This window comes from Lithobates pipiens, unplaced genomic scaffold (genome assembly GCF_037356315.1).
Source record: "Lithobates pipiens isolate NorthernLeopardFrog02 unplaced genomic scaffold, aLitPip1_a1.2 Scaffold_10, whole genome shotgun sequence".
NCBI classification, from domain to species: Eukaryota; Metazoa; Chordata; class Amphibia; order Anura; family Ranidae; genus Lithobates; species Lithobates pipiens.
Window position 1 is genome coordinate 58,185,994 of NW_027507686.1, and position 27,199 is coordinate 58,213,192.

Sequence of the window (27,199 nt, forward strand, 5' to 3'; positions counted from 1 at the left end):
GAGGAGAGTGCCAGATGGCTAAGGCCCTCGTGGACATCACTAGAGAGAGATGAGGCTTAGTAAGTAATTAAGGGCTGCTGGGGAGGCTGCTACACACAAAAGGTTTTTCAGAAAACACATTAAGAAAAAAAAAACCTTCTGCCTTTACAACTCCTTTAACCACTTGCTTACTGGGCACTTAAACCCCCCTCAGTCCCAGACCAATTTTCAGCTTTCAGCGCTGATGCACTTTGAATGACAATTGCGCGGTCATACAACACTGTACCCAAATGAAATTTTTATCATTTTTTTCCCACAAATAGAGCTTTCTTTTGGTGGTATTTAGTTACAGCTCGGAGTTTTATTTTTTGCTAAACAAACAAAAAAAGATGCAAAAAAAAATAAAAAATCATGTTTTAATAGTTTGTTATAAAATTTTGCAAACGGGTCATTTTTCTCCTTCATTGAAGTGCGCTGATTAGGCGGCACTGATAGGCTGCATTGGTGGGCACTGATGGGCTGCATTGGTGGGCCCTGATGGGCTGCATTGGTGGGCACTGATGGGCTGCATTGGTGGGCACTGATGGGCTGCATTGGTGGGCACTGATAGGCTGCATTGGTGGGCACTGATAGGCTGCACTGGTGGGCACTGATAGGCATAGTTAAGGCGGCACTAATAGGCACAGATAAGGCGGCACCGATGGGCACAGATAAGGCGGCACTGATGGGCAAAGATGGGCACAGATAAGATGGCACGGATGGGTGGCACGGATAAGTGGCACGGATGGGTGGCACGGATGGGCACTGATAGGTACCACTGATAGATGGGACTGATGGGCACTGATAGGTGGCACTGATAGGTGGCTCTGATAGGTGGCACTGCTGGGCACTGATGGGCGGCACTGCTGGGCACTGATGGGTGGCACTGCTGGGCACTGATGGGCGGCACTGGGGTGCAGCACCTTTGAGGCAGATTGTGGGCACTGTGGGTGGCACTGTGGGTGGCACTGTGGGCACTATGGGCACTGCTGGGTGGCACTGACAGGGGGCACTTACTTTTATTCAGGATGGCACTGCAGGGGGCAGGTGGGCACTGGCAGGGGGCAGGTGGTCGCTTGTATTGCTGGCCGTGATCGGCTTTTTTTTTTCTTTTTTTTTTCCGATTACCGGCTCCATTCTATCACATGATCAGCTGTCATTGGCTGACAGCTGATCACGTGATAAGGGGGTCGTGATCGACCCCTTGCACGGATCGGTGATCAAGCGAGTCTGATGGACTCGCCGATCACAGAGTGCGCCGCGCGCGCCCCTCAGGGGGCGCGCAGGCCGCTCGTGCACGGGACGACGTCAATAGACGTAGTCCCGGAAAACTAGGTCTGCGCTAATGCCGTCATTTGGCAATAGCGCGGATCCCAAGTGGTTAACATACACACACAGCTTCTAAATCTTTAACTTCTGCTAGGGCAGACAGTGTTCAAATCTAATTTACAACTGATATTGAGATCTGCTAGCACAGTACAGACAGGGTTAATTATGACAAACACAACTCCCCAAATCTATTTAAGATTTTGGAGTTTCCATAAAAGTGCATCTAAAAAAATGTAAGCTTTCATTGTTAAATATTTATTGTATATTATGCTATGTGAATGAGAACATGTTAGAAATATATACACATACAGTATATAATATAAATAAAATGTATACCAAGCAGTAGGTGTTTTTTTTACAAAAGTGGCAGAAAAAATGGAAATACACTTTAAAGGGGAGTTTCATCCAAAAGTGGAACTTCCTCTTTAAGCACTCCTCGCCCCCTTACATACCACATTTGTCATGTAATTTTTTTTTTGGGGGGGCGAGGGGAGTGGCTGCCTAGTTTTCAGTGGTACTTCTTGTCCCACTTCCTGCTTCCATCTACGGGCCGCCTAGGCGACTCCTCCTCTCCCCCTAGGTGGCCCCTCCCTCTCGTCAATCTTCAGGGACATGTCATAGGTCTCAGAAGATTGCCTTCCACTCGGAGAGTGCAGTGCACGCCCGGCAATGAATCCGCAAGCTGTCAAGTTTCAGTGGAGGTTCCACAGAGAGGAGGGAGAGAGGAGAGGGAGAGAGGATGGAGACTCCATGCGGCTGCATCGCTAGACTGTGGGACAGCTGAGTGTCTGTTTATTAAAAGTCAGCAGCTACACTTTTTGTAGCTGCTGACTTTTAATAACAAAAAAAAGCCTAGAACTCTGCTTTAAGTGCTGATTCCCAAGTGCAGTAACGCATAGTAACCAATCAGCATTCACTGTACTGTCATTGTAGGAGTTAAATTGGAAGTCCATTCAAATACTACATACCTTCCAACATTTTTATTGGGAATGAGGCATACTTGCAAACATATGTAGTCATAGGATACGCCCCCTGACACACACCCTTAAGGGAGAATTAACCAAAAAAAGGTTAATTAAATCCACAAGGACTTTTTTTTACCACTCCTATTCCTTTATATCTGCTTTTAAAATTTAAAAAGGCAGCAATTTAGAATTTGGATGAAAGGTTTAGCACTGGGAAACACTTTTTGAAAGATAAAAAGTGCATTTTATATACAACTATAAAGATCAGACGAAAATGAGGGACAAATCAGGGGGACAGAGGGACATTGCTCCAAATCAGGGACCGTCCCTCGAAATCTTGGACAGTTGGGAACTATGCTTACTATACCTTAATCTGCTCCCACCTCCATTCTAAGCCTATTATAACTACCCTGCAAAGGAAAGATGTCTATACTTACCTATTCTGAGAGCATTCCGGACACATGATTGGCTCCCAGCGGCGGCTTCAGTGTAGAGGATGGATCGTCGGCAACGTATACCTCATAGTAAGCCTGTGGGTGACGTTATTGTACAGGCTCTGCAGCTGTTGTCAGTGATCTCTCCTCTTCACTGAAGCCAGCCCCTGGGGTGATCAGGGTACTGGACCTGAGTGCCCCCCAAACAGGTAAGTATAGACAATCTAGTAGTCAGAATGGAGGTGGGAACAGATTTAATTATAGTTGTATTTGACTGGGCGTCTACTTTAGAATAAATTCCAATTCGTTGAAATAGGTTACTGCACTAACGTTATCCAGAGTTATTCTGAAAAAAGATACCAAACCTACTTGCAGCTGTTGGTCTCATGTTGGGGTCTTGATGCCAGCACAGGTTGATGATCCGACTTAGATCCATGCGTTGACTTTGTGGGAGATTGCTGCATTTTAAAATGATGTCGATGCTCGGCTGGGGCCTGTGACCTCTCATTACTAATGTGTCCCGTTTCAAAGGGTCCATGTCTGTTCCAAAAGTAAATACACAAATGCATTAAAAGAACCAGGATATGCAATTTATTGCTTTTTAACAGTGTATTATTTCTTACATACAGCACCATGCACAAGTGTTACTAAACCCACAACAGTAAAATCAGTCTGTATATGCAGTAAAGCAGGCTTGTTATACTCACTGTGGAACCTAAGGGCTAAATCCTCTGCATTGTGTAAAAAAGGCTTGATCCTGTCTTCTCTGTTCCTCCCCTTCTTCCACAGTCCCCAAACCATCTCTGGATATTACAGAGGTTAGGGGACAAACTGCAATGCTCACATGGTTTTTTTCTTGGGAGAGTACGCAATCAGCACTGCCTAGACAGAGGGTCGGGGTCCTGCATCCTCACAGGACAATCATGGGAGAATGAAAACGCCTATGAGCTTTAACCAGACACTAACAGAAGTCACAAGACTGCTATATACTGCTGATTAAAAAAGGTATTTAGAAGTTTCTATTTACTAAAATAATTGCATTTCCATGTTCTGTGTGGGAAACAAAATATAGTGAATGCAGAGTGCTGGTTTTAGTAACACTTTAAAGGCCACGGCTCCATGTCTGAATGAACACAGAGAGCTGTGACTCTAGTCGGGTAAAAAAAATATGCCTCTAATCGTCCATGGACAAATAAGATAACATTGATCTGCTTATACGGGCAAAATGCAAAACTCCTGTAAATGCAGCCTTTTTTAAAGCCCAGTGTGCATGGAGCCCAAATGTTGTATTCTTTTGTATATAAAAGAGATAAAGTGCAGCGCTTGGCCACTAAATGTGAATGTGGCCTAACAAATATAAATATTTATATTTGTTAGGCCACATTCACATTAAGTGCCGGTTCACACAGGAGCGACTTGTCCAGGCGACTTAGCCGCCTGACAAGTCGCGCTCCGTTCTGTACTATGGAACCGTTCTAATAGGAGCGACTCAAGTCGCTCCGACTTAGAAAAAGGTTCCTGTACTACTTTTGGGGCGACTTCAGGCGACTTGCATTGACTTCTATACAGAAGTCGTTTTGCAAGTCGCCGCTGAAGTCGTGTGCAGGTCGCGTCTGTGAGTCGCGCTGCAAGTCGTGCCGCCCCTGTGTGAACCGAGCCTTAGTGGCCAAGCGCTGCACTTTACCTCTTTTGTTTTCTTTGTGCCCAGTATCCTGGTTATGGTGTTCAGCTGGTGATTTTTTATTAGTTTATATTAGTTTTTTACTATATATATATATATATATATATATATATATATATATATATATATATATACATAAGCCACCATACATTATATTATAGACCAAGGATATGCAATTAGTGGACCTCCAGCTGTTGCAGAATTACAAGTCCCATGAGGCATAGCAAGACTCTGATAGCCACAAGCATGACACCCAGAGGCAGAGGCATGATGGGACTTGTAGTTTTGCAACAGCTGGAGGTCCACTAATTGCATATCCCTGTTATAGACCCATAATGCAGACCACTGAACTTGATTTAAAGTGATATAAAGGCAATATTTTTTTTTTTAATAACAAAAATGTCATACTTACCTGCTCTGTGTAGCGGTTTCCCACAAGGCAGCCCCTATCCTGCCCTTCTCGGGTCCCCCCGCCAGCACTCCTGGCCCCTCCCTCCTGTCAAGTGCCCCCATTGCAAGTAGCTTGCAACGGGGGCACCCAAGCATGCACACTCCTAGGCCGCTGCTCTGGGTGTCCACTTGCACACAGAGTCGTGGCTCGCCCCCCCCATTGGCTCACTGGCTGAGACTGACAGCAGCAGGAGCCAATGGCTCCCACTGATATCTCAGTCAATGAGGAGAAAGAGACCCAAAAGAGCTAAGGCTCCTGCGCATAGCACTGGAGAAAGATCAGGCTCAGATAAGTATTGGAAGAGGAAGGGGGGGGGGGGGGGTAACAATGCATAGCATGTGCAAGCTAAACATACTTCTTCTAGTTGTTGTCTTTGTAACCCTGAAGTATTTATAAAATGTTGTCAACTTTCTTTCACTTTGACCAAAAAAAGTTTCACGTCATCCATTTACAGTTTCCCCGTATAAATCAAATAGAAAGCTGTAAAAATCAGGATTTGTGCCCCAGTGGATTCATGTGCCTGCATGTGAACCCTTTAAAATACACTAAAGAGCAAACAATACAGGTAGGTGGGCAAGTATAGAGTGTCAAAAAAGTAGTCCACATTATTGTTATCATAATACAGGATTTTTATAGCACCAACAGTTTGCGCGGCTCTTTACAATATAAAGGGGGACAGTAAAATTACAACACAGTTCAATACAGAAGAAATAGGAGGGCCTTGCTCATGGAGCTTACAATCTAAAGGGAAGGCCCACACCCCTTAAAGGAGAATTGTATAAAAAAACAAGATTGGTTAAACCCACAAGAGATTTTTTTTTAGGTACCAACGTTTATCGCTATTCCACGAGTGCGTGCAATTATAAAGCGTGACATGTTTGGTATCTATTTACTCAGCCTAACATCATCTTTCATATTATACCAAAAAAATTGGGATAACTATACTGTTTTTTTTTTTTTTAATTCATGAAAATGTCCCTTTCCCCAAAAAATTGCATTTAAAACACCGCTGCACAAATACTGTGTGACATAAAATATTGCAACAATCGCCATTTTATTCTCTAGATTCTCTGCTTAAAAAAAAAAAAAAAAAAAAATATATATATATATATATATATATATATATATATAAAATGTTTGGGGGTTCTAAGTAATTTTCTAGCAAAAAATAGGGATTTTAATTCGCAAACACCAAATGTCAGAAATAGGCTTAGTCATGAAATAATAAAATATTTACAAAAATGTGAGGGGTGTACTCACTTTTCTGAGATACTGTATATCTCATAGTTTGTAGACGCTATAACTTTCATGCAAACCAATCAATATACACTTATTGCGATTTTTTTTTACCAAAGACGGAGCAGAATATGTTGGCCAAAATTCATGAAGAAATTCGATTTTTTATATTTTTTTATTGAATATGCTTTAAGGCAGAAATGAAAAAAAAATAAATAAAAAAAATTATATATATATATATATATATATATATATATATATATATTTTTTTTTTTCAACACCTTCAGTCGTTTATATAATATAAAAAACCCAGTAGTGATCAAATACCACCAAAAGAAAGCTCTATTTGTATAAAAAAAAAATAATGATATATTATTATTATTTTTCAGGATTTATATAACGCCAACAGTTTGCACAGCGCTTTACAACACTTACAATACAAATCAATACAGGAGGGACTAGAGGGCCCTGCTCGTTAGAGCTTACATTTCGTTTGGATACATTGTTTCGTGAAAACAATGTAGTGATAAGACACCTTATCACTTTATTTATATTCATTTTTATTTTTATGGACTTTGTTTATCAGCTTTATATCATTATGGACTGTGTGTGATTCACGGAGCACGAGCACTTTATAGGATATTTATTTTTTATTGCAAGACACTATTTTATGTTACGTATTTATATTGTTTTATAGCACAGGTTTTATTAATTGATGAGTATTAGTAGCGTGGCACAGTATATATAATTATTTTTTTCACATTGTGGGGGAAGGGCAGACAGCTGTTCTCAGTTTTTAGTTTACGGTAGCTTATAGTGTGATACGAGGTTTCACCCATTGGTTAAAAAAAGGGGGTACATCCCTGAAGCTTTTCCTGAAAATTTGGATGTTAGTGCAAATAAAAAAAGTATCATAGACAGTACTCGATTATTTTTGATGCATTGCGCTAATACTGCTCTACAGTCAACTCAAGGAACCCATATATAAGATGAAACATGTAATCTTTTTTCTTTTCTTCACCTGTTATAAACAGACCTATTAATATATTAAACCAATGCGTTTCATTTGGGTTGGCGTTTTGCCCTCCTTTGTTAATGGCTATAAAAATGGAAATTGTACAACGGAGAGCAATTGTATTCTGTGCTGTATGGTAATGCCAGCCAAACATTTCCAGTAACAGAAGCACCTTGCACAACTAGTTCTGCAACATTCCCACCACGCTCAATAACCCCAACTACAGCTGGCTCCATTCCTAAAATGTTTAACTTAACAGGAAATATAAACAGAATACAGGAGAGCAGTATGGAAGCAAATGTAAGAGTGAGCCAAGAAAGCATTCCTAGCATAGGAAACATTTTATTTCACATTTATTTAGTGCAATGATAAAAAAAAAAAAAAATGCGGCTCGCTGCAACTTTCAGTACAGGGTACAGCACGTGCATTTTCTCTAGGGATAAATGTTAGCTCCTGTAATATACAGTATATCCCAAAAGTCAGTACACCCGTCACATTTTTGTAAATATTTTATTATATCTTTTCATGTGACAACACTGAAGAAATTACACTTTGCTACAATGTAAAGTAGTGAGTGTACAGCTTGTATAACAGTGTACATTTGCTGTCCCCTCAAAATAACTCAACACACAGCCATTAATGTCTAAACCACTGGCAAAAAAAGTGAGTACACCCCTAAGTGAAAATGTCCCAATTGGGCCCAATTAGCCATTTTCCCTGCCTGGCGTCATGTGACTTGTTGGTTTTACAAGGTCTCAGGTGTGAATGGGGAGCAGGTGTGTTAAATTTGGTGTTATCGCTGTCACTGTGTCATACTGGTCACTGGACGTTCAACATGGCACCTCATGGCAAAGAACTCTCTGAGGATCTGAAAATTTAAATTGCTGCTCTACATAAAGATGGCCTAGGCTATAAGAAGATTGTCAAGACCCTGAAACTGAGCTGCAGCACAGGTTCCTCCATCCATGTCATACAGCATAGATGGATGAATCTGCAGTGCTGGATATTGCATTGTACAGGTAGCTTTAAATGAAAGGCAGACAGGAGGGTGCTGATAGGGCCACTCACAAACTAATTTCGGATGGTTCATCAAGGCCAGCTAAAATCCGCTGAGTGTACGATCAGCTTTAGATCATTAGGCATCTTGCCAATTTACAGAGTTGCCAAACCTCATCCAGGGCCAAAAACATCTGCTGCAGTAACTACATTTTGCCACTTGATCCCCTCAGTCTTCCAGGTTGAATGATACTCAGGGGCATCATGGACCCACCTGAGGGGGCATCGCCATAGTGCCCTAACACTGGAGAAGATCTGAACAGCCCCTTATGTGTTACCTGACCAGTCCGAAAACCTTGAAAAGGTTAGTATAACAACCAGGGCAGCCCCCAGAGTTGGGGGTCAGGGTGGGGTGTGCCTCCAATGTGCCTTGAGTTCCATTTTATATACATCTGTTTGTGTATACAAGATTGTAATCATCACTTGCATTGAAACTGAACAGCTGGATTTTTACAGAATTGTCAATACTTTGGTATGGTTAGATTGGAAAAGGCTCAGCCTATGGTGAGCAAGCCAACTGGCATGTCTACTGGAGTAGGGACAGAATTTTTTAAAATTAAAAGTTCTGCAAGGGTTTCCAGAAAACCAGTAATAGACATCTTTAAAAAATGATAAAAAGATCAGTATTAGCAAACCAGGGAAGGCCACTAGGGATGGCCGAACGGTTCGCCCGGCGGTCGTTTCGCGGCGAATTTCAGCTGTTCGCCGTCCACCCGATCGGGGGACTATTGCCGCCGTTCGCCCGGCGGACTTCCGTGTTTACTGTGTAAAATAACTTTGACCTATGATGACACATCCATCATGGGGTACAGGACAGCCAATTGAAACATTACAGCACATGGACACTTGGACATTCCCCCTAACTTATAAATAGACCCGATCCGGCGGCCATTTTACATTCTTTCTACTGTCACTATAGGGAGAGGTTGCCGTGTGGAGCAGGGAGAGACTTCAGTGACCCAAATCGCTAGCTATTAGGTCCACAAAAGTTCTTTTAGGACTGGTATCATGGTATAGGTGTTAGGTGTAGTTCAGGATATAGGTTTGAGGCAGTGCTGTGCTAGTGATTGTTGCAGCAGCCTGAGTGTCTTTTGTCAGTGTAGAGAAAGGGACAGGATGTTGTGTGCAGCAGGGACAGTCAGTTTAATCATTAGCTGTTACTATTAGGCCCACAAAAGTGCTATTCAAGTTATTGTTCCAGCAGCCTCTGTTTTGTCAGTTTAAATAGGGACAGTCAGGAAGCTGTGTGTGAGGCAGTGAGGGACAGTCAGTTTAATCAGTAGCTGTTACTATTAGGTCCACAAAGGTTCTTTTCAGGACTGGTATGGTAATAGGCTTGTACACGTATAATATTCTTTCTTCCAAATATAGAAAGAATATTACTGTATTTGCTGGCGTATAAGACTACCTTTTACACTTAAAAAAAATGCCCAAAAATCGGGGGTCGTCTTATACGCCGGGTATACAGGTATACAATGCTGCCCGATGGATGTCAGCCCCCAAATGTCTGCTAATACTGTATGTGGCTTCAAATACAAACAGTATACGCCGTTGAGCCAATCCCGGCGAGCAATGTATTCTATTAATGAATACAGAGCCTGCTTGGATTGGAGTAGCAACCTCTGCCAATCCAAGCAGGCTACATAGAGTAGTGAGAGAGAGAGAGAGGCAAGGGCTGGTGATGCTACAGCCTCTGCCAATCCAAGCAGGCGTGGTATTCATTAAAATAATACACCGCTCACCATACTTCCCTGGGTAAATCCATTCACTGATCTCCTACTACTATACATCCTGCTGTTTTCCTTTGAAGTCCCAGGCACCCAAGAGGGACAGGTAAATCTGGGACATATGACAGGGGGGTTATTAAATGCATTTTGGTGGACAATTCCCATAGAAAGTAACCCAAAAGTGGTATAGGTTTGGTTAGTGAAAAATTCTACTTTCCAGAGTTGTGGCATTCAATAGATCTCTGTTTGTTTTATTATTGTTTGATTTACTTTATGACATAACACAGCATGGCGGATGAGTAGTTGGCATTCTTGCTTTGTATTTTTTAATCGTTCTAATGTTTTTTTTAAATGGCGTTGCCTCAGAAGGGGGGTAGTCTTATACCGCGAGTATTGCCCAAAACCTATGTTTTCACTTGAAAAATAGGGGGTCGTCTTATACGCCCAGTCGTTTTATACGCCGGCAAATACGGTATACTTGACTGCTGCCCTTCTGCTGCAGTAGTCCTTTATCAGTATAGGGACTGAGGTACAGTCTGCTAATCATTCACAACCTACTTGTTCCACAAAGGTCCTAATAAGGACTGGTAAGGTCTAGGGTACTACAGTATATAGGGTTGAGTGAGGTACAGTCTGCTAATCCTTAAGGACTGGTATATCACGGTGCTGGTGTCAGTGCTTTATGTCACGCTGCTGATGTCAGTGCTCTCTATCACGGTGCTGGTGTCAGATCACTCGATCACGGTGCAGGTGTCAGTGCTCTATATCATGGTGCTGGTGCTGGTGATCATCTCCTGCACCCTCTTCTTTGCCTACCCTGACCTTCCCTCGCCTCCATTGTCTCAAGAGTCCTGAATTGTCAGAATTTCACATATAATAAAAGAATGCTTGTAGTTGTCGATCCCAGATTCACCTCATACATGTGTTATATCATTGGCCATGTGGTGGGACTATGTGTGCACAGCTAGTAATTATTTTGTGGCTGCAAATATGACCTGTAGGTTTGTAAAGTTCACCATCCCTGTGATGTGCTGACTTCCTCCTGGGGCTGCTTATTATGAGGGGCTCCCACCATCCCTGTGCTATGCTGACTTCCTCCTGGGGCTGCTTATTATGAGGGGCTCCCACCATCCCTGTGCTGTGCTGACTTCCTCCTGGGGCTGCTTATTATGAGGGGCTCCCACCATCCCTGTGCTGTGCTGACTTCCTCCTGGGGTTGTACCTCTGCTGTGCATATTATGAGGGGCTCCCACCATCCCTGTGCTATGCTCATTATGAGGCACTCCTACCATCCATGTGCTGTGCTGACTTCCTCCTGGGGCTGTACCTCTGCTGTGCATATTATGAGGGGCTCCCACCATCCCTGTGCTATGCTCATTATGAAGGGCTCCCACCATCCCTGTGCTATGCTGACTTCCTCCTGGGGCCGCTTACGGTGTAGGTGTCAGTGCTGTATATCACGGTGCTGGTGTCAGTGCTGTATATCACGGTGCTGGTGTCAGTGCTTTATGTCACGCTGCTGATGTCAGTGCTTCTCTATCACGGTGCTGGTGTCAGATCACTCTATCACGGTGCAGGTGTCAATGCTGTATGTCACGCTGCTGATGTCAGTGCTCTCTATCACGGTGCTGGTGTCAGATCACTCTATCACGGTACAGGTGTCATTGCTTTATGTCACGTTGCTGATGTCAGTGCTCTCTATCACGCAGCTGGTGTCAGATCACTCTATCACGGTGCAGGTGTCATTGCTGTATGTCACGCTGCTGATGTCAGTGCTGTATATCATGGTGCTGGTGTCAGTGCTGTATATCACGGTGCTGGTGTCATTGCTGTATGTCACGCTGCTGGTGATCATCTCCTGCACCCTCTTCTTTGCCTACCCTGACCTTCCCTCTCCTCCATTGCCTTCATGCGCTCCACAGTCCTGAATTGTCAGAATTTCACATATAAAAAAAGAATGCTTGTAGTTGTCGATCCCAGATTCACCTCATACATGTGTTATGTCATTGGCCATGTGGTGGGACTATGTTTGCACAGCTAGTAATTATTTTGTGGCTGCAAATTTGACCTGTAGGTTTGCAAAGTTCGCCTCCCATTGAAGTCAATGGGGCCTGCCGCGAACGCTATGGTTCGCGAACTATCGGCCGCGTTCGCGGTCCGCGTCCGCGAAACGTCCCGTTGGAAGTTCGTCCATCACTAAAGGCCACTAATGGTACGTGAAATGTGATTAGTTGTTGCTAGTAACTGCAGATTGACATTTTTACATTTAAAATAAAGTCACCAAGTCCTTACCTTGGAATGGACATTTTCTGCTCACAAGTTCATGCGCACAGATCCCAAAGCTAAAGACAAAAATATATATATTTAACCACCTTTTTGGAAATGTATATAAATCTGCATTTTCAGATCTTATTCTTGTTGTATGTTACAATTTGGGCATAATTTATCTCTGCCACGTGATTTCTGTAGTCGTCTTATTATCTGCAGGCGTGACTGGCACCAATGGTACAGTTGGGCCCCAATGCTAGCTGACTACAGAGTTAGGAACAACGACTGCCCCCTTTACAGCTGCTACACAGGGGCCTTTACTTATTGCCTATGATAAGAGGTACTTCTCAGGGGACATTGTATTATATCTTAGTCATTTTCCTAGAGTGCACTCCAGACCAGCTATAGCAGGCAGGTCCAAAGTCTGGCCCACGGGCCAATTGCGGCCTGTGTTCCGGTTTAATCCCCGGTAATTTGGATATATACCGTATTTATCTGCTTATCTCCTGCTTACTTTGTGGTGTCTGTAATAGGAAATCTTGTCTCCTGGGCTGCCATTGAACGACTGTTCTATCATAGGAGGTGGGACTTTGTATTAAAGAGGCCCTCCTTTTCCCCTCCGAGGCTGCAGATGGGCATCGATCAGACTGCACTGATCGCAATGGTGAGGCTGCATTTTATGGCAATGGTGAGGCTGCATTCATGGCAATGGTCAGGCTGCATTCATGGCACATGTGAGGATGCATTCATGGCACATGTGAGGCTGCATTCATGACACATGTGAGGCTGCATTCATGGCACATGTGAGGCTGCACCGATAGAAATGGTGAGGCTGCATTCATGGCAATGGTGAGGATACATTCAGGGCAATGATGATGCTGCATTGATTGCAATGGTAAGGCTGCATTCATGGCAAATGTTAGGCTGCATTGATGTCAATGGTGAGGCTGCATTGATGTCAATGGTGAGGCTGCATTCAGAGACTGCTTTAATGGCAATGGTGAAGCTGCAGTTGGGCACTGATTCAGCTGCATTGATGGGCACTGACCCTTATTTTGCTTCACAGTTCTTTATTTAATTAATTTTTTTCCTTAACCCCCCTGGCGGTATTCCCGAGTCTGACTCGGGGTGGATTTTTTATACCAAGAGCGGTATCCCCGAGTCAGACTCGGGGACTGCATCGCTGGATCCAGGAGGAGGTTTACTTACCTTCTCCCTCGGATCCAGCGTTGTCTCCCCGCTGTACGAGCGAGCCGTGTCTCGCTCGATGCATTACATTGCCGATCTCCGTGCCCTGCGAGCGTTGCGACGCACGGGCACGGAGATCGGCGCCAAATTCAAAAAGTGAAACAAACAGTAAACATACAGTATAATGTAATCTTACAGATTACATTGCTGTATGTAAATATTTCACATCCCCGTTGTCCCTAGTGGTCTGCCCAGTGTCCTGCATGCAGTTTTATGTAATAAAAACTGTTCTTTATGCCTGGAAACTGGAGATTGCCCATAGCAACCAAAACTGTCACTGTACATCAAAAATGATTTTAGACCAGCTAGAAAACAGCGATAATAAATTAGAATCACTCGCAGAATTGAGCGATAGCGATTTGTGGGGAGATCCGTCATCAAATACTGAAAAGTAATGACAGTGACAATTCTGCAACTGAGCAAATTTCAGTGTTTTTGATTTGATTACATTATTGAATAATTTTTATTATTGTTATATTATTATTTGGTACAATTATTTATAATTATTTATTATATTATAATTTATGATTTAATTTTTCAAACTTTATCATACCCGGGATGTCTGCTAGACTCTGGTTTGGACAGATTTAAGAGAGTTATTCCTAAGAATTGCAGGACTACAATATAAAACGCCAAATTTTCATGCAAAATAATGGTACCGCTTTTAGCACCTAAAATCCAAAATAATCGTACCGCCAGGGAGGTTAAACTTCCCTCTTAAAGTGAAGGTGCGTGTTATATGCCTATAAATACGGTATATCCAAATAACACGCCTGAGCTCATCCTAAGTCCTGAGCAGCGCTCAGGGATTCGTTGGGACCACAAAAGATTATATTATATATATATATATATATATATATATATATATATATATATATATATATATATATATATATATATATATATATATATATATATATATATATATACACACACACACACACAAATAACATGCCCAAGCTCATCTCTTCACCACAAACAGCCACAAAGGAGAGAGAATTCTTGTTGGGCAGTGTATTAGTGCTCGGACGAACACACTTAGACCAAATTTTAATGGTTCAAAGAATGTCAGCAAAATGGTTGGCCCTCACGCATGTTCACTTCATCAAATCTGGCCCTCTTTGAAAAAAGTTTGGACACCCCTGAGCTATACTATTATTATTCACATTGCAGTCAATACTTATATGCACTGTTTACTGCTGACTCTTGAGTTAATTCCAGTCTAGTGATACAAAATTCTATTCTTAGATACTTTGGCATAGTAATTATGTTGAGTTAAAGGCATTGAACCTTGTGTTCCAATAGGGGGGTGCAGTAACTTTCACTCAACCAGGTGTGTCAGAGGGGTTGAAATTATTCTTGGAGTCGAGGTGCAGAACAGAGAACCCAGATTACCAAGCGGCTCCTGTAGGGGTAGCGGCTGCTCCTGTTTAGAGTTATTGACCAGACACTATGGCTGGAAGGTCAGATCTGCTGGTGTAAAATCTCCTAACCAGAACAAAATACAGTATGATCACATTGGCTGGTAAAATCTATTTACAGCATTGGTAACGGATGGGGAAATTCCACAGAAAAAAAACGAACCTGTACATATCATCTGCTGTTGTTGGTTCATGACCCTGTAGCCGTTGAGGTGACATATAGACTCTGTGTGTTTTATTTTCAGAAATCGAAAGCTTTGGTAAGTCCAGTGCTTGGACATCTGAAAGCTAAAAAAATAAAAAAATAAATATCTATCTATCTATGATAATCTATATATCTCTACATCTCTATATATCTATCTATACATATATATATATATATATATCTATATCTAGAGAGAGAGAGAGAGAGAGAGAGAGAGAGATAGATAGATAGATATATATCTATATCTCTCTCTCTCTCTCTATATATATATATATATAGGTAAGTGACACATAATGGGCTACTATGCGATGCATAGCAGTCCATTATGCTTTGCCTTTGCAGGGAATCAAAGAGGAAGTAAATCCATCAGGGTTTACTTCCTCTTTAAAACTTCCAAACATCTTTATTACTGTCTATGAATCTTTTAAACAGAAATTTCTACTCCATCTGTCTTACCTTTACATGGTACCGGTCATCCAAAAGAATATTGCAGGGCTTCAGGCGCTGGTGCGCTATAGAAGGGTGAAGGTGGTGTAAGAAAGTCAAACCCTCAGCAACATCTCTCAGGATCCTGATACATAGACTCAGTGGAAGCACGGGATACAAATCACGCTGTAACCAGACAAAACAAACATTTAACCCTCCAGAAATGGAAGAATTTTTTAAAACAAATCTTAATGCCTAAGCACAATTTTGCAACTTTGACTGTGTTAGTAAAACCGGTGGGGGGTTATATACTAAAGGAAAATCCACTTTGCACTGAAAGTGCACTTGGAAGTGCAGTCACTGCAGATCTGAGGGGGACATGCAAGGAAAATAAAAAAGAAAATTTTAGCTTGCACATGATTGGATGATAAAATCAGCAGAGCTTCCCCTCATTTCAGATCTACCCCTTAGATTTAGAGCGACTGCACTGCCAAGTGCACTTGCAGTGCAAAGTGGATTTGCCTTTCATAAATAACCCCCGGTATACTTTGTACATCCAGGTGGATTATACCATATTTTTCAGGACAAATTGGGCTTTCATTTGGTAATGGAAATCTCCTGATTTTTGTTCATTATCGAAGGAAAACTGGCCCAAAATTGAAAAAAAATATTGTAAAAAAAACAAAACATTTTTTTAAATTGTATATTTCTTGCTACAACCATAACCTTCCACCAAAGAACAACCCAAATAAATTTTTCCTGCTGCTGACGATCACAGCGATACCACATATGTGTATATTAGTAGTTGTTTGAACCCGCAGTACAGCCCAAAAACAATAGTGCGCATTTTTGCTTTTTTTTATCCTACCTAACACACTATGGGGGTTATTTACGAAAGGCAAATCCACTTTGCACTGAAAGTGCACTTGGAAGTGCAGTCACTGCAAATCTGAGGGGTAGATCTGAAATGAGGGGAAGCTCTGCTGATTTTATCATTAAATCATGTGCAAGCTAAAATGCTGTTTTTTATTTTCCTTGCATGTCCCCCTCAGATCTACAGCGACTGCACTTCCAAGTGCACTTATAGTGAAAAGTGGAGTTGCCTTTCGTAAATAACCCCCATTGACACTAATAAAAAGATTAAAAAATCCTGTCTGAAAAAAAAAAAGAAATACTGACCCTGACCTTTGACCTCGACCTTGACCCAAACATTAACCCTGCCAGTGACCTGGATCAAACCTTTTTTTTTATTTAATACATTTTTTTTTTCTTTTTTTACACACACACTTTTTTCTTCTTCTCCACATGAAGAGACAGAGAGATGCAATGAGGGTTATTTATGAAAGGCAAATCCAATTTGCACTACAAGTGCACTTGGAAATGCAGTAGCTGTAAATCTAAGGGGTGGTCTGAAATGAGGGGAAGCTCTGCTGATTTTATCATCCAATCATGTGCAGGCTAAAATGCTGTTTTTTGGAAGGGATCTAATTTTTCAGGGGGATGGGGGGGGGGGGGTCTATTGTTGCTAGGGAAGTCTATTTTGGTGGTGGGGGATATATTGTTGCTAGGGGAGGGGTCATTTGTTGCTGGGAGGTATCCACTGTTGAGGGAGGGTCCGATTGCTGCTGGCTGCGGGGAGATCTGCTGCTGCCAGGGGTGTATTGTTGCTGGGGGGTATTTTGTTGGGGGTGGTCCAATGTTGCCGGGGGATCTATTGTTACTGGGAGTGTCTATTGTTACTGGGGGATTCTATTGTTACTGGGGGGATTCTATTGTTGCTTGGGGGATCCATTGTTGCTGGGGGATCTATTGTTGCTGGGAAGATCTATTGTTGCTGGGGGATCTATTGTTACTGGGGGGATTCTATTGTTGCTGGGGGTGTGTATTGTTACTGGGGGGAATCTATTGTTGCTTGGGGGATCCATTGTTGCTGGGGGGTCTATTGTTGCTGGGGAGATCTATTGTTGCTGGGGATGTGTATTGTTACTGGGGGGAATCTATTGTTGCTTGGGGGATCCATTGTTGCTGGGGGTGTCTATTGTTGCTGGGGGATCTATTGTTGCTGGGGAATCTATTGTTGCTCGGGAGATCTATAGTTGCTGGGGGGGTCTATTGTTGCTGGGGGGTCTATTGTTGCTGGGGGGTCTATTGTTACTGGGGAGATCTATTGTTGCTGGGGAGATCTATTGCTGCTGGCAACTGGAGGGTCACCTAAAGTAGGCTGTGAGGGATCTGTTGTTGCTGCTGGGGGTCTATTGTTGCGATGGGGGTATTTTGTTTACACACACAGATCCACGGTCCTGCTCAGTAACTAGCGATCTTGGGTGGCTGGCGGAAATCGCGGCCGCAAGGCACGCTCCGCGGTGGGCATGTGCGCATGCCCCCTATACCCCCCTAGGAAGTGATTAATATTATTACATCATAATGTACTTAGGTAAGGGACTTTACCTCTAACAGTGACCACACTAGACTTTACCTTCATCACCTGCTTACTAGGCTACACCCAAGAAAACATATTTCTCTATAATTAGATGTAATATTGACGTCTGAAGGTTTTGCCATTCCTAATACAAAAAAAACGTTTAAGGTTTTTCCTATGTGTTGTATACTTTGTATGCAGTACTATTCACATTCTGATGAGGTTAGTAGTAGCTCTGATTGTATTTCCGTATAGGAGTGGAGGCTTGGGTGACATCATCAGATTTTGCTCTCATATATTTGGCAGTTATACAGAAGCTCAGACTTTTTTGACATTTACAGTTTACAGGTGCTGAGATCAGGGAATTTCTACTTCTTTCCACGTACCTCAAATAGAAAGGACATATTTTATTGTAATTTTAATGACATACAAAATTTAGCTAAAACATCAAAGATATTGATTTTGGGGAACAAAATACTTCTGTTTTCCCCTCATTTAGTTAGGGATGTCTTTATAAAACAGTTTCAAAGCTTTTATGTCCTGTGAAACTCTGTGCATCAAACATGAATGTTATTGGGCTATTTCCTCTCCAGGTTAAATGTTATTCATTCATACAGAATAGAGTGAATCAGGAAAATACCACATTATAACCACTAGATGGAGATGATGATGAGAATAGGTACAGTAACTCCCCCTTTCTGAGTCACTACTTGCCCCCGACCCCTACCCACCCCCGAGCACCGTCCCTTGGTTCCACCCTTACCCACCTCCCAGTACCAACCATTTTAAAGACTATAGAACCAAGTATTATTTTGTGGTGCTTTGTAAAGTCATTTGCATGGTATTTGTTAATGCTAGCAAGAAAAGCAGTAAAAAAGATCCTATGCAGCAATAGAACCCTCCCCAGCAACAATAGATCCCCGGCAATAATAGATACCCCTAGCAGCATTAGACCCACCCCAGCAACAATAGATCCCACAGCAATAATAGATACTCCTAGCAGCATTAGACCCACCCCAGCAACAATAGATCCCCAGCAATAATAGATACTCCTAGCAGTATTAGACCCATCCCAGCAACAATAGATCCCAGAGCAATAATAGATACTCCCAGCAGCATTAGACCCACCCCAACAGCAATAGATCCCCCAGAAATAATAGATAATCCTAGCAGCATTAGACCAACCCCAACAACAATAGATCCACAGCAATAATAGATACTCCTAGCAGCATTAGACCAACCCCAACAACAATAGATCCACAGCAATAATAGATACTCCTAGCAGCATTAGACCCACCCTAGAAAAATTGATCCCCAGCAATAATACATTCCCCCCGCAATAATAGATAATCCTAGCAGCATTAGACCCACCCCAGCAACAATAGATCCACAGCAATAATAGATACTTCTAGCAGCATTAGACCCACCCCAGAAACAATAGATCCCCCAGCAATAATAGATACTCCTAGCAGCATTAGACCCACCCCAGAAACAATAGATCCCCCAGCAATAATAGATACTCCTAGCAGCATTAGACCCACCCCAGAAACAATAGATCCCCCAGCAATAATAGATACTCCTAGCAGCATTAAACCCACCACAGCAACAATAGAGCCCCATCAATAATAGATACTCCTAGCAGCATTAGACCCACCCCAGAAACAATAGATCTCCCAGCAATAATAGATCCTCCTAGTAGCATTAAACCCACCACAGCAACAATTGATCCCCAGCAATAATACATTCCCCCAGCAATAATAGATACTCCTAACAGCATTAGACAAACCCCAGCAGCTGCTTCCTGCTGAACCAGCCAAATTTCAACCCATCTATGGGCAGCTTAAAGTAGTTGCAAACCCTTACATATACAGTACCCAGTAAAGTGACTGGCCTCAGGTGAAACAGAGATGAAACAAATCCTCCTACGTAGGTTGTACCAGTTTATTTGCTGTTGTCTATTCTCTACGTCAATTCAAAGTTCTGAATTCATAAGCTTCTCTGAGAGTTCAGAAAAAAGGGGGCAGAGAGATAACAATTACACTTTGCAGAGCTCAGTGAGGAGATCTCTGAGAGCTGATTGGAGGGAAGAGACTCACTTCCCCTCCCCCCCTCCACACAGCTCACAGGAACAGAGCTGAGGCTGTCAATCAGCTGGAGGACCCTCCCCTGGCACCTTTTTTTTTCTCTTGGTGTCAGGAAAACTTGTCAGAAGTGACGATAGCAGAGGAACGAAGCAGTAAGTCGAAATTTCACTTAGGGGGTTATTTACTAAAGGAAAATCCACTTTGCACTGAAAGTGCACCTGGAAGTGCAGTCACTGTAGAAGGGGGACATGCAGGGAAAATAAAAAACAGGATTTTAGCTTGCACATAATTGGATAATAAAATCAGCAGAGCTTCCCCTTAGTTCAGATCTACCCCTTAGATTTAGAGCGACTGCACTTCCAAGATCACTTTCAGTGCAAAGTGGATTTGCCTTTCGTAAATAACCCCCATTGTGTTCTTAAGTGAGATATGTATAGAGGGATATGCTTTGTTCATATTTCATGTCTGAGGTTTACAAACTTTTTCATTTTGGAAATGGGAAACAGTGAGGCTCTTCTGAATGCACAGATGAAGAAGAGAGCAACATGAGGGCTGTTGTTCATTCACCATCCAATCAACAGGCTGTGGCTAACAGAGAAAGTGGTGTCACTTTCCCAATTATGTCACCTGTCACTGTCACCTGTCACTGTCACCTGTCACTGTCAGAGGTGTATGAATCATAAAAGCAGCTGAAGAGAATGACAAATCCTTTGGCACACAAGACATTTCACTTTTATATTTAAACATGTAGCTATTTGCTTGGAATTTACAGTCTCTAATGGTAATATATGACAGTGACTTATAGTCGTAAATGAAGGAAACTCCCACAACATTCCTGCTAGACAGACACCATGTATTTATAACCGTATAGGCCTGGAAATAATATTGAATATATGCTGACATACACTGTGTTGTCAAATGTATTGGGACACCTGCCTTTACACGCACATGAACTTTAATGGCATCCCAGTCTTAGTCCGTAGGCTTCAATATTGAGTTGGTCCACTCTATGCAGCTATAACACCTTCAACTCTTCTGGGGAGGCTGTCCACAAGGTTTAGGAGTGTGTCTATGGGAATGTTTGACCATTCTTCCAGAATTGCATTTGTGAGGTCAGGCACTGATGTGAATGAAAAGGCCTGCCTCAGTCTCCGCCCTAATTCATCCCAAAGGTGTTCTGTCGGGTTGAGGTCAGGACTCTGTGCAGGCTATTCATGTTCCTCCAACCCCAAACTCGCTCATCCATGTCTTTATGGACCTTGCTTTGTGCACTGGTGCGCAGTCATGTTGGAACAGGAAGGGGCCATCCCCAAACTGTTCCGACAAAGTCGGGAGCATGAAATTGTCCAAAATTTCTTGGTATGCTGACGCCCTTAGAGTTTCCTTTCACTTGAACTAAGGGGCCAAGCCCAACCCCTGAAAAACAACCCCACACCATAATCCCCCCTCCACCAAATGATCTGATCTCCTGCACAAAGCAAGATCCATAAAGACATGGATGAGCGAGTCTGGGGTGGAGGAACTTGACTGGCCTGCACAGAGTCCTCATCCCAACTCGATAGAACACCTGTGGGACAAATTAGAGCAGAGACTGCGAGCCAGGCCTTCTCGTCCAACGTCAGTTCCTGACCTCACAAATGCACTTCTGGAAGAATGGTCAAACATTCTCATAGACACACACAAAAAAAATTGTCACATTCTATTCCTATTATGTAAACATCCCTTGTAATAGAACAAAGCATGACAGGACCTCTTAAATATGAGATCTGGGGTCAAAAAGACACTCATTTCCATTCACATGTAATGACAGGATGCGATTGCCGCTGCTGATGGGCCCCTCTCCCACCGCCGATTAATGTGATCTTGCGGCGAATTCGACGCAGAGGCCACTTTTATCTTGTAGCGGACCGCCCACTGAAGAAGGGGATGTCGGGTTTATGGCAGGTAGCTGCTACCATAACAATGATATCCTCCTTTAAACCGCCGGCATAAAACTGTGGCAGGCAGTCCGTAAGTGGTTAAGGCGAAGCTCCACCCAAAAGGGGAGGCTCTGCTTATCTGCCTCCTCCACCCATCCACTGCCACATTTGGCACCTTTTGGGGAAGGGGTACTCGGTGTTGACAGGTGCCCGCTCCTACTTCCTGCTCAGTTCGCCCCTCAGTTCGCACGGGCGCCGCCCCCCCCCCATCCCTGCTGCTCCTCCTCCCTATCCATGCTCCCGGCCCCTTTCAGGACGCTGGATGCATGGACTCCTATGGCAGGGGTGGAAGGGGGGTGGTATTTTTTGAAGCACCTGATTAGAGCAAGAGGCTCTAATAGGCTTTAAAAAAGGCTGGGCTCGGGGCACAGAAAGCGGGGTGTCCCAGGAGGGACACTGGCAGCATATGATGGCCACGCTGCCCGCATTTGATGGGCACACTGGCAGCATATGATGGGCACACTGGCAGCATTTGATGGGCACACTGGCTGTATATGATGGGCACAGTGCCAGCATATGATGGCACAGTGGCAGCTTTTGATGGGCACAGTGGCTGTGTTTGATTGGCACAGTGGCAGGGTTTGGGCACAATGGCAGCATTTGATGTGCATAGTGGCTGCAATTATTGGCACAGTGGCTGCATTTGATGGGCACAGTGTCAGCTTTTGATGGCACAGTGCTAGTGTTTGATGGGCACAGTAGTAGCGTCTGATGGACACAGTGGTAGCGTCTGATGGACACAGTGGTAGCGTTTGATGGGCACAGTGGCTGCAATTGATTGAGATTGAAAAATTATTTGCGCCACCCACAAATATTTTGAGTACCAGCCGTTACTGGGGCCAACATAAAGTTATCTAGCGGAACTTAATTTTCTACCTAAAGTTCCACTTTAAGGCTCTTTGCTTTCTCTGCACATGGAAGATCTGCTAATAAGAACAGAACAGGACAGATGTTGCTTTTGTGACATCCGTGCCGTTCAGCTTTTGTCCGCACTTTGACAGCGGACCTCTGTGGACCCATTCTGGATCTATGATTGGTTGGATGAAAACCAAAGCCTCTGTTTACATCAGGCACCGTCCCATTCTATTTTATTGTTTTCTGGACTTGGACAGACCTGGAGATGTAAACGGATGTAAAGGGACGCACATCCGTTTACATTCACAGGCCCATAAACTTGCATGGAGCTTCCGATCAGGTCTGTCGGAAACACAGACAGTCCATGTGAAATTATCCTGAAGCATTCTTCATGGTACAAATGACTATGACACACCTGGTAAATAAGAGAGTGCAGGGATCCATTTGGCATCCATTGTGTCACAATACCCAACATGTTTGGTGTCCGATAGATCCCCACCATTTGTGTCACGTGCTCTGATTTTATCCTGCTGATATATTCAATATGGTTCTGGACCGCTTGTCGGGACCTGAAAGGGAGAGAGTGTATTTTATTGATTACATGGTATATATTAGTGAATGCACACAAACTGATTGACTGGCACCTCTTTATTACATGGTAAATAAACACTCCACTGAATTATAACCTTACCTACCTTGCAAATGCTGGAATCTCGTTCTGGGGTTCTTTCTTTATACAGTGAAACCCTGGTTTGAGAGTAACTTGGCTTTTTTTTTATAAATATAAAAAAGGATATTTTATTTATATTTCATATTTACATTTTTAATATTTTATATTTATAACTTTTTTTTTTATAAATTTTGATATACACCCCCATACCACCCCCATCAAATCATTCTCTGCAGCTATTACCTTTTGTACCACCCCCTCCCTTTAGAATGTAAGCTCTACGAGCAGGGCCCTCCTGTACCTTTTGTATTGTACTGTAATTGTGTTGTCCCCCTTATATATTGTAAATCGCTGAGTAAACTGATGGCGCTATATAAATTGTGTATAATAATAATGATAATAATAATATACAAGCGATGTCTTGATATACAAGTAACGTCATGTCACACAACTGGGTATAAAAGAGAAGAGGCGCCTCTAAGTGTAACAATATGGTTACATTTAATGAAGGTACATCATTTAGCAACATTTAGCAAGCAGGGAGAGCCGGCGGTGTGGAGGATGGGCTATGTGGACAGCTTTACCCTGGATGCCTGCATACTTAGGATGTGCCTCTTTTAATCATCAACCATGTGAGTTGCTAAATGTTGTACCTTCATTAAATGCAGTGGCGGAATTATCAGGGTCGCAACAGTCGCAGTTGCGACTGGGCCCTGGAATTCCATCACTGTGGGGGGGCCCCGGCGTGGTTGCTATCCACAGGGCTGTGAGTGGAGAGCGTGTCTCATGTAAACAGCAGCACAGAGACACCGGGACTTGGGAGTGAAGTTTCGTCCGCTCTCGCAAAGCACACAGCTGATCCTGCTCCCCCTTCGCCCCCCCCCTCCCCTCCTCTCTCGTGTGTTCTCTGCTCTCTGCGGGCATTCAGGTGTGAAGCGAACAAGCTCACATTTCCCGCAGAGAACACAGGAGAGAGGAGAGGAGGGGAGGGGGGGGCCGAAGGGGGAGCAGGATCAGCTGTGTGCTTTGCGAGAGCGGACGAAACTTCACTCCCAAGTCCCGGTGTCTCTGTGCTGCTGTTTACATGAGACACGCTCTCCACTCACAGCCATGCTGACCCCTCTCCAGTGTGTGTGTGTAGACTCAGGAAGATCCCGCCGTCCATCAACATCATAGAGCTGCTGATCGCTGCCTCCCCCCAGGTGGGGGGGGGGGGGGGGGTACAGAGATCTGCTGGGGGCCAAGGTGCACAGCAGAGTCCAGCAAGGTACAGAGAAACCTCTTTAAGGGGGGTGACTGTCTAGGGACCCTAAAGTAAGGGGGGGTATCTGGGGATCCTGATGTCCAGTACCACCGCCACCCCTCCTCCAGTACCACCACCCCCGTGCCACCCACCTCCAGTACCACCGCCACCCCCTCTCCAGTACCACCACCATGCCACCCACCTCCAGTACCACCGCCACCCCTCTCCAGGACCACCATGCCTCTCTAGTACCACCACCCACCTCCAGAACCACCATGCCGCTCCAGTACCATTGCCACCCACCTCCAGTACCACCGCCACCCCTCTCCAGTACCGCCACCCCTCTCCAGGACCACCATGCCTCTCCAGTACCACCACCCACCTCCAGAACCACCATGCCGCTCCAGTACCATCGCCACCCACCTCCAGTACCACCGCCACCCCTCTCCAGTACCGCCACCCCTCTCCAGGACCGCCACCCCTCTCCAGTACCACCACCCCCCCTTCAGTACCACCACTGCCACCCACCTCCAGTCCCACCGCCACCCACCTCCAGTACCACCGCCACCCCTCTCCAGGACCACCATCCCCCTCCAGTACCACCACCACCCCTCTCCGGGACCACTATTCCCTCCAGTACCACTACCACCCACCTCCAGTACCACCACCACCCCTCTCCAGGACCACCATCCCCCTCCAGTACCACCACCGCCACCCACCTCCAGTACCACCACCCCTCTCCACGGCCACCACTGCACTGGTGACACAAGTTCCACTCGGGACACAGGCTGCACAGAAATGTTTTACTTTGTTGTACAGTGGAAAAAAAATATAGTATCAAAATCATGCTTTTCGGGGGGGGGCCCTTCCTGATTTCTTGCACCGGGGCCCTGAGGTTTCTAGTTACGCCTCTGATTAAATGTAACAACATTGCTACACTTAAAGGCGCCTCTCTTCTCTTTTATACTCTGTAGCTCCTGCTGGGTTTTGCTTCTAGTCCCCTTGTGGAGGCTTCCATTTGTGGATGGATATTTTATGGTTACACTACCTCATCACATTGCTATGAAACTTTTATATGAACTTTAAACTGAAAGAGTTATGAATAAATGGTTGTGGAACGAATCATCTGAGTTTCCATTATTTCTTATGGGGAAATTTGCTTTGATATACAAGTGCTTTGGATTATAAGCATGTTTCCGAATCGAATTATGCTCGCAATCCAAGGTTTTACTGTATGTGATCTGGACCTGTATCTCATTTGAATATTTTAATTGTTCTTCAATTGCAACTTTGGGGGTTATTTACGAAAGGTAAATCCACTTTGCACTACAAGTGCACTTGGAAGTGCAGTCGCTCTAAATCTAAGGCTGCTTTCACACTGGGGCGGTATTCAGTGCTAAAAATAGCGCCTATGTAGCGCCTGAAAAAAACCGGCCCCTTTAACTCCAGTGTGAAAGCCGGAGGGCTTTCACACTGGAGCGATGCGCTGGCAGGACGGTGAAAAAAGTCCTGCTAGCCGCATCTTTGCAGCGGTGAAGGAGCGGTGTATTCACCGCTCCTATACCGCTCGGTCCCATTGAAATCAATGGGACACCGTGGCAATACCGCCGGCAAAGCGCCGCTGCAGCGGCGCTTTGCGGGCGGGTTTAACCCCTTTTCGGCCGCTAGCGGGGGTTAAAACCACCCCGCTAGCGCCCGCACACCGCCGCTAAAACGACGGTAAAGCGCCGCTTTACCGCCGACGCTGCTCCCGCCCCAGTGTGAAAGCAGCCTAAGGGATAGATGTGAAATGAGGGGAAGCTCTGCTGATTTTATCATCCAATCATGTGCAAGCTAAAATGCTGTATTTTATTTTCCTTGCATGTCCCCCTTCGGATCTACAGCGACTTTACTTCCAAGTGCACTTGCAGTGCAAAGTGGAGTTACCTTTAGTAAATAACCCCCCAAGTGTGCTTGGCTTGTACTACTTGAAGCCCTGTATACGATGTTTGTATTTTCTACTATAAAAAGTTTAATAAAAAAGTTAATGAAAAAAATGTGACACTAAACTCTGATAAAAAAAAGTACTATATGTATTCTTAAAGGGGAGATCCACCCATAAAAAAAAAAAAAAAATCATTACTCTGCAGGAAATAATATAAAAAAAAACATTTGGAGTTTTTTTTTTTTTTACTTACCTACCTTTTCTTGCCTGTTGCTATGTGGTCCCTTGAAATCTTCCCCTTCCTCAGCTCGGCTCCTTACGTCACTTCCCTCTGCGCTTCCGCTCGCTACTGCTCCTGGGAGATGTGTGTCATCATTTCCCAGGAGTCATTGGGCTAGGTTGCCATAACAGTGTGGCAGGCACTTTCGATGATGCTGCCCACTGTTATGGCAACCTGTATACTTTACAGCGCCGCTACGGCGCATTACTGCGCATGCGCAAGAACAGGCCGCTCAGCTGCACCCTATGCTGGAAATAAATGCTTC

General features: G+C 44.0%; 1 protein-coding gene across 2 annotated transcripts in view; it reads right to left on the minus strand.

Moving 5' to 3' along the window:
* LOC143930856 (receptor-interacting serine/threonine-protein kinase 2-like) overlaps positions 1-27,199 on the minus strand; it is an 89,287-nt gene that overhangs the window by 33,939 nt on the left and 28,149 nt on the right. For both annotated transcript variants that reach the window (XM_077455504.1, XM_077455496.1), the window contains 5 exons: positions 23,233-23,386; positions 15,511-15,666; positions 15,013-15,137; positions 12,205-12,254; positions 3,116-3,286 (listed from right to left, as the gene is read on the minus strand). In XM_077455504.1, coding sequence (XP_077311630.1) covers positions 3,116-3,286; positions 12,205-12,254; positions 15,013-15,137; positions 15,511-15,666; positions 23,233-23,386 — 656 coding nt within the window. The remainder of the gene's footprint in view (positions 1-3,115; positions 3,287-12,204; positions 12,255-15,012; positions 15,138-15,510; positions 15,667-23,232; positions 23,387-27,199) is intronic.